At 33.5% G+C, this 8,864-nt stretch overlaps 1 protein-coding gene across 1 annotated transcript; it reads right to left on the bottom strand.

Annotated features, from left to right (window-relative positions):
- Positions 1-6,040: 6,040 nt before the first annotated feature.
- On the bottom strand, positions 6,041-8,661 carry LOC111699546 (uncharacterized). The gene is made up of 3 exons (XM_023470245.1): positions 8,550-8,661; positions 6,870-8,236; positions 6,041-6,786 (listed from the first exon to the last, which is right to left on the bottom strand). Exons 1-3 carry the CDS (start codon positions 8,562-8,564, stop codon positions 6,117-6,119), a joined length of 2,052 nt encoding a protein of 683 aa, XP_023326013.1. The 5' UTR covers positions 8,565-8,661; the 3' UTR covers positions 6,041-6,116.
- Positions 8,662-8,864: the final 203 nt, after the last annotated feature.

Here is an 8,864-nt window from a genome sequence, read left to right as displayed (position 1 = left end):
CCTTACCATAACTTAAACTTTGTTAACGGGTTCTTTTTGATAATTCTGAAACTTTTATTAGTTCTGTCTTTAACTCCATAATGAATGCAGTTTTTTTTAAAAAGTATCTATCTCAAAATCAATAATGCTAAACTTACCTTGGTTTTCCACCGAATTACATGCTTGTACTATGATACCTAAACTATATACAACATGCACAAGCCGCATGCATCCAGTTTATAATGTTTTACTTCACGTACACCCTCTACAGATTAAACTCCACTGATTATCTCTTTTTTAATTTTTATTTTTAACAACCCGTCCCTTCCCTGTCTACGGAATTTCATTAGTGTTGGCAGGCTTTCTTTATACAAATGTTTAAAAATGAAAAATAGTGATTTTTCGTGTGTTAACTATATTTTGGCCATTTTGTTTGGTTAAAATAATTCAATTCATATAATCATTTTTCTTCACAGTCCAGTTTTTTATTTAACCCTGATTGAGTTAGGTACTCTAAAGGTTCGTCATATCTTTAAGGTTCATAGTCGGCGTTACAGTCTCAGTCTTTGCAGGTAACCCTGGAGTGCTGTTTGGCGGGGAAAAACATTTTCACTTTTTTATAAACAATTAGTTTGTTTTCTTATTTTTTGGTATAAATTCAAAAATAGAGGATCTACGAGGTCACAAAGTCAAATCTTTGATTTGATTTTATGTCTTGGATCAACATTAGATAACTGTACAAGGGTTTTCGTGTAATATAAATTTAGACAAGTAACGGGGTTAATTCTATGGGAAATAGATTTATAATGAACTATAGGCTATCCACCCATCTTCTAGTTCAACGTTTTTAATCTTTCAGCGTGTTCTCTTTGATAAATTAATAACAACATTTTTTGCGGATTTACAATCTATACGAAGAAACATTGTTTGGAGACAACTTTTTGTAATTCTGAGAATCCATAAACCTTCCCTCGGGTCATTTGAGGTCCCAAACAAAATTTAACCCGATCGGTTCAGCCGTTTTGACTTTTATTGGACACAAACAAACAGACAAACAGACAATCAAAGTATAAATCTGAAATATATATATACTTTGCTTGTCTGTCAGTCTCCTTCAACAAAATTTATTAAATTTTGTAAATCCAAGAAATTTGTTTTATAAAATCCTCGAAATTTTTTTAGTTTTATGTTTTACAGTGTATACAATGAGAAAATGTTCACAATTGAAATAGAAGATGGGCAAGATGAAGCGCCCTGTAAACCTAGTATAAATAAATATTAGAAGTGGGGACGTTTTTGGGAATTGTTAAACCTCAGATTCTTTAGTTAGATCCGTCGTTTCTATAGTTTACAACATTTTTGTTTCGTTATTTTAATTACGATTTTTATTACGAGATTAGTTCCTGTATTTGGTCGAATTGGGTGGTTTTAGTGATTATAATTTACCACTACTTCACATCAGGGTAGTTTATAACATTTTTTAACCCTATTCAAGATGACGTCTGGTTTACTCAAAATAGTCAGGGGGCGGGTTTGCCCCACTAACCCCTCCCCCCTGTATTTCCTTTTTGTGATACAAATCTATAACATTTGAAACAATTTTGAAAAGCCCTTGGGCTCTACTCAATAATCTGCAAAGAAATTAGCAAATTTGAAAAATTCCAATATTTATTGCAATATCAAGTTATCAAGCAAAAAATGTGCAAAAACAACAAGTGCGGAAAAAGTGAAAAAAACAAATTTTAAAGCCCTTACCACAGTGAATGCAAACATGTTCAAAAAATGTTCAATCTGCTTTTTTTGTTCAAAGCTTTACAAAAAGCTGTAATAAGTCGAAATCCAGTGACTGGAAGTAGGTCTTAATATAGATTTAAAAAGGCATTTAGGCAGTAGTAATTAAAAAATTTGTTTTCTTAACAATATTTTTTATTCCTTACTTAAAATTTTTTTTTCGAACGTCCATTGAGATGCATAAAGCATTTGCATTATTGAAGACCAGAAGAGCCTGACAAATATAAAAACACAAAATCGTGAACCGCATATTTGTACTACATATTAGGCAAAAAATAAAAACAAAATTTAAATCAAATTAATTACTGGATTAATAACACGGAAAACAATATACACCAAACACCAGACTAACATTACAAAATGAATTATAAATAAAAGGCCAAATTTATATTAAGATATTAAATATAAATCAAAGAACAGACTGAAATTACGGAATTGATTTTAAATTAAACACCAAAGTAGAATTAGGGAATGTACTGTAGAGTCAATACCAGATTGAAATTACTCTCGTATTTTTTGCATTAAATACCTGAGTAGTTTTTGGAATAGATTAAACAGTAAAACACCAGATTGTAAATAATTATGGAATAGATTATAAACTAATCACCAGATTGATAGTAAATAATTGATTATGCATCAAACACCAGATAGAAATTATGGAATGAATTATAAACTAAACACCTGATTGATAGTTAGGAATTGATTTTGAATCAAACACCAGATTGAAAATAAGTAATAGATTATAAACTAACACCAGATTGAAATTACGGGAAAAATTATAAATAAAACACCAGATTGATATTACGGAATAAATTGTATAATCAAACACTTGATTATTATTACGGAATAAATTATAAATCAAACACCAGATTTCTATATTACGAAATAGATTATAAATAAAACACCATATTGATATTACGGAATAAATTGTTTAGTCAAACACTAGATTAATATTACGGAACAAATTACAAATAAAGCACCAGATTGATATTACGGAATAAAGTATAAATCAACACCTGATTGTTATTACGGAATAAATTATAAATCAAACACCAGATTGATATTACGGAATAAATTGTTTAGTCAACCACCAGATTGATATTATGGAATAAATTAAAGATCAAACACCAGATTTTTATAACGGAATAAGTAATAAATCAAACACCAGATTACTATTACAGAATAAGTTGCTAAATCAAACACCAGATTGATATTACATTATAAATTATAAATCAAACACCAGATTGTTATGACGGAATAAATTGTTAAAGCTAACACCAGATCGAAATTACGGAATAGATTGTTTTATCAAACACAAGATTGCTATTATATACGGAATAAAGTATAAATCAAACACCAGATTGCTATTACATAATAAATTATAAATTAAACACCAGATTGTTTTGACGGAATAAGTTATAAACAAACACCAGATTACTATTAAAGAATAAATTGTTAAATCAAACACCAGATTGATATTACGGAATAAATTGTTAAATCCAGCACCAAATTGATATCATGGATAAATTATAAATCAAACACCAGATTGATAATACGGAATAAAGTATAAATCAACACCTGATTGTTATAACGGAATAAATTATAAATCAACCACTTGATTGTCATTATGGAATAAATTATAAATTAAAACCAAATTGTTCGACCAGAACAGCTCTATCCATGCTAAAAGTTATTTAAATAATATAGTTCATATATGTACCATTGTAACACGGGCAAAAACATAAAATTTCAAGTGTCGAATTTTTTCCTTATTTTTTTGTAATTCCACGGGCAGCGCAGGGTAATTCAACGAGTTGTATGTACAAGGAACCAGTCATCTTTTATAAACTTCACAATGACATGACATGCATACTTTATAGTGTACTAGGAGGGGGGGGAGGGTCAGTTCTCGTAAAAATACCAATTTTTTACTTTAAACTGTTTACCTACAAAGCTGTGCGGTATGGATGGCCTTGATAACTAGATATTGGATACTTTTTGATAACTAGATATTGGATACTTTTTGGATTCTTTTTCAAGATTTGTAGAATTTTTGAAAATGATAAAATGTCGAATCCAGAAAAATTATTTTAAAAATCTATTTTGAAGATAGAAATCCGAATTTATAAAAATAAATTAAAATTTTCATTTTGAAATTTGTAAAATTTTGAAAATCAATATACTGCTGTGCAGCAGAATTAGTCAATTATTAAAAATGAGTGGAGATGGGTTCAGTTCATTTTTTCATTTCTTCAGTTCATTGTTCGTGAACAATCCGTTCCATTCGTTTTTTTATTGTTAAAAAAATTGATTTCGTTTTTAAAAAAGGTCTTTTAATAGCTTATGTTTTTTTATTTAATATTTCTTGAATATTTAAAAAAAAAAATTTGTTTTAAGTATGTTAATTGAGGTTGGTTTAAATTTTTTATTTTTTTCAAAAACAAAAAAGTTTTGACAAAAAAAGTATTTTTTGTCAATTTTTTTGTTCTTCAACATTTTGCTGCCCTTTAACTTCGAGCCCAGAGGTTCCCCCAAAAAATTTGTAGAATGAAATATGTTTGTTTTCCCACAGGACACACGGTCAAATGAAAGATTTACAATTCTAGATTTTCCTGTTTTGGGAAACAAAGAATAAGAAAAAAGTCCTGGAGAGGGTAGATGGAGCAGGGGCGGCCTATGATATATTTTTATTTAAGGGGGGGAGAAATTATTAATATATTGCGCGCGAAGCGCGGCAAATTTTTTCAATCCCCCCCTGTGCAGCTTGGGTGTGGAATGTGGACAATTTTTTTTATCTTTTCTTAAAAATCATAATTTTTCCCGGAGGGGGGGGGGGAAATCCTTCCAGTTGTCCAGGGAGGGGGACTTCCCCCTATTCCCCCCACAAGCCGTCTTTGGATGGAGGAGGGGGGGGGGGTTGAATATTTAATTAGAATGTGGTTTAGATTATGTAAGCAAGCAAGCCATAAAATTTATACACTGCGCTTTAAATTCAGATATCAGATAAAAACCAGTATTTACAGGGGAATTGTTAAAGATTGAAAACTTCTAGGTATTTTATTAATTTTAAAAAAAGGACGAAATGTTGCCGAAGAATCTAGAACCATCTATGTGGATCTATTCCAGTAGGAATTATGTATTGAACTTCAATACCTTATATTTAATACCATTTTTTTACCTTTCCTGCTCAAATTGATTTTTATCAATTTATTTTTTAACGATGTTAAAAACTGGTTTCAACCTAGAGATGAAGTTTCCAAGAAAACAAGTTGCAATTTGATGGTATTTTTGTATCTTGAACGCTAAATTTTATGTGTGTCCATAGTACTATATCATATAAACCTTTAATTGTTAAAGGATGGCGGACTTATTCATTATCATTATTTTATATTATAAAAGCTATCTATATTTACTTTCTATAGAAGTTGCAGAAAATAAATATTTTCATTCAATTTTTTTGTTTAACTTCTTACAAAGAATATTTATGATTCTTAAGAAATACTAAAACCAGCTAGATTGAGTGCACTGTATTGTAACCAATAGCTCAGAATAGGGATAGTTCCATTAAGTAACCCCTTCAGTTCTCATACGAAACCGGAGCTAAGCTCAGATTGGATAGTTCAATCGATGTAATCCCTTAGCCCTCATACGGACACGGAGCTAAGCTCAGATTGGATAGTTTCATCGATGTAATCCCTTAGCCCTCATACGGACACGGAGCTAAACTTGAATTGCAAGTAGGACTGGGCGTTGTTCTAGAAAAAATTAAGAATATACAAATTGCACACACCCCTTTTTTAAGATAAACCTGGATCTCAGCACTTACACCCATCATACATTTTAAGGATTTTATGACCCCCACTCTTCCCCGAGCTTGACAAAAATATACGTTGCTCGGCTCAGACCTTATCTAAGCTTATACTTTTAACCCTAAATATTGAAAATGGTAATAGTGTATATGGCAACAGACACTCTGTAGCTATCTGGTAATTAGAACATCATTTTAAATTAAAAACATAAATTACTCGGTTGTCGCTGATTAGGCCACTGCACTGTTGTGAATCCAACATGGACAACTTATCTTTCCTTTCACATCTAATTGTTTTGAAATATTCAGATAACAGAAACCAAATAAACAAGAAATATTCATTTGTTTTGCTGGGAAACTTTGTACTTTTTTAGTCAATATTTTCAAATAAAATAAAATGAATTATAAAGAACTTTTTTTACACAATGAAATAGAACAATGTCACAATCATTTAACTATTAGTTTCTTTGGGTATCATTTATTGACATGGTTTGTACTATATTGTATTAATGTAAATCTATGGTATAATATCTGACTTTTAAAGATCAAGATTGGCCATATATGCTTTGGCAGAAATTCCACAAGGACTTCCAGGATTGAAGTCTGGTGTGGCGGCAACAGCATCAAGGAATGCAACTCCTGCAGCCTCATTGGCACCAGCTTCTGATGCTCCTCCAAGATAAGCATTAAAGTAGGCTTCAGCAGAGGTTAGGCAAACAGGATCAGGCCTGTCCATGTTAGAAAGAATAGCTTCGTCCATGAAAGCAAGCATAGCTGCGGCATTAGGTGGGCTGGGCTTGTCCTTGATGTTGGCGGCATAAACTCTTGTAGAAATTAGACAAGGAGAGTTAGCGGGGACCTTGGCTCCTTTCTTGTATTCCTGAATAAATGCAAGGGCAGCAGCGAAGTTTGAGGAAAGCTCATCCTTTCCAGCCTTGTAAGAGTTAAAGAAGGCAATAGATGCAGATGCACAAGCAGGGTCATACACCCTTTTGTTGCCCTGGTCAATCATAGCATCCATGAAGGCAATCATGGCCTCAGCATTAGGTTGGCTTGGCTTTACTGGAAGGGTTTGGAAGTAGGCTTTGGTAGCAGCAACACAAGGTGAATCAGCTGCAATGTGGTCTCCTTCAGCGAAAGCAGCAAAGAAAGCCTCAGCGGCAGCAAGGTTAGCATCAGTTTCAGTAGCTCCAGATTTGTAAGCATTCCTATAATTTTGAAAAGTTAATCAATTTAGAAATTACTATGCTTTTCTAATATTTTTAAAACTTTACTATTGAATGGTACTCACCAATATCCCCTGGTTGATGCGGCACATACAGGGTCAGGTTGACGGACACCTCCAGCAATCATCTTATTCATGAAAGCTTCCATAGCGGCCTTGTTTGGTGGAGATGGGGGGTTCTGAATATTCTGATAGTATGCAACAGTAGCAGCAGCACATGGAGAATCAGCAGGAATTCCAGCACCTCCCTTTGCAAATTCATCAAAGAAAATCTCAGCAGCAGCAAGATTCGAAGTCAGCTCATCGTTTCCAGCAGCATAGGAGTCAAAGAAAGCTTCAGTAGATCTCCAGCAGACAGGGTCATATTCAAAGCTGAATCCAGAGAAAGCTTTGTCAATAAATGCAAGCATGGCAGCACCGTTAGGAGGAGAGGGTTTGTTTGGTAAGGCATTGTAGAAAGCTTTTGTTGCGGCAGCACATGCGGGATCTTTCAATTCCTTACCTTGAGCTGCAAGGTTCTGGATGGCAGCTGCAAAGCTCTTAGCAGCAAGAAGGTTAGCTTGAGTATGTGTTGCTCCTTCTATGATGGCGCTGACATAATCTCTTCCAGAAACAGCACAAGGGTTACCTTCCTTGGTTCCTGGCCAGTTTTCCATGAAAGCAATTGCAGAGTACACCACAGGGTCCTTTCCTTCAGCTTCAGCTTGTCTCCAGGCAATGTCACTGGCCTCGCAGGCAGATCCAGGGGCAACATACAAACCATTGTTGTAGTCATCAATGTAGATCTTTGTAGCAGCAGCATTAGCATCATCTACAGAACCTCCATTTAGGATAACCTCAAGATACAGCTGGGTAGATCTGGCACAAATGTCGTTGCTTCCAATGGCTTTCATGTAAGCCAAAGCAGCAGCAGCATTAGGTGAGGTCAAGTCTCTGGGAGCATTGATGGCAGCGGTGATGGCAATTGGGATCTGTTTAGCTTTCTGAGCATAGGCGACAGAGTTTATAGGGAAACTCTTGTGATCAGTACGTGGTTGAAGAGAGGCAATCTGTGGAGTCAGAGGTCGTCTAACACTGACATCTAATCTTCCAAGGTTGTATCCTTTAGAGTAAACAGTTGGTTCAGGAGCAGGAAATTGGCTTACTGTTTTAGGAGAGTTAACATCTTGAACTTTTGAAATCAAAGGAGCAGCTACGGAAATAGGAGCTGCTACAGTTAAGGGTGCATATTGAGCAACCTTGTAAGTGGGAGCTGCTGCAGTTAAAGGTGCGTATTGAGCAGCATTGTAAGTGGGAACTGTTGCCACAGAGTGGGAAAAATAAGGATAGGATACTTGGTAGGGTTTAGAGTAACCATATGTTAATCTGACTGGGCTGTAGTTGAATTGGTAATGTGGTGCAGCACAGGCCAAAGCCGTGTTTAGTAGAACACCCTAAATTAAAAAGATAAATTTATGATCATAATACAAATTTGTAAGTTGCATGGAATAGATTTTAAAAACTGACGTAACTAATTTATAAGAAAAAATTGTAAAATAAATTTGATAAAATTAAAAATTCCAAGATATTAAAGATAAACAAAAGTCAAAACTTTATAAATAGTTGAAATTTAAGGATGAAAAATGTGAAAAACTGAGAAAAAAATTTAAACTCACAAAAAATAAAAATAAGAGCAAAAACTTGCAAAAAAATTAATTTGTGAAAATTATCAAAAAATATTAAAACTAATTTTATTTGAAATCTTACCAAAGCAAGTTTCATTTTGATGAATTGAGATGAACTTTGTCTGTTGACAACTTCAAGTCAATATGTTTAGTTTGAAGGTGCTACAGTTTATATAGGAGAGGAATCAACGCAGATTTAGAGTATTATGGAGCACATTTTTCCAGGCCATCCCACCAGCGCATCCAGGATTTCTCATGGGATCACTTCAAATATTAGTATAATACGGAGTAAATACATAACGTATCGTCGCTAAACTTATCAAACTACAAAATATATCAAACTACAAAACATTTCAAACTAAAAAACATATCAAACTACAAGACATATCAAACTACA

The sequence above is a fragment of the Eurytemora carolleeae genome, unplaced genomic scaffold, assembly GCF_000591075.1.
Source record: "Eurytemora carolleeae unplaced genomic scaffold, Eaff_2.0 scaffold27, whole genome shotgun sequence".
In the NCBI taxonomy this organism is placed as follows: domain Eukaryota; kingdom Metazoa; phylum Arthropoda; class Copepoda; order Calanoida; family Temoridae; genus Eurytemora; species Eurytemora carolleeae.
The sequence above is the reverse complement of the archived record's forward strand: the minus strand, read 5'-3'. Positions and strand labels throughout refer to the sequence as shown.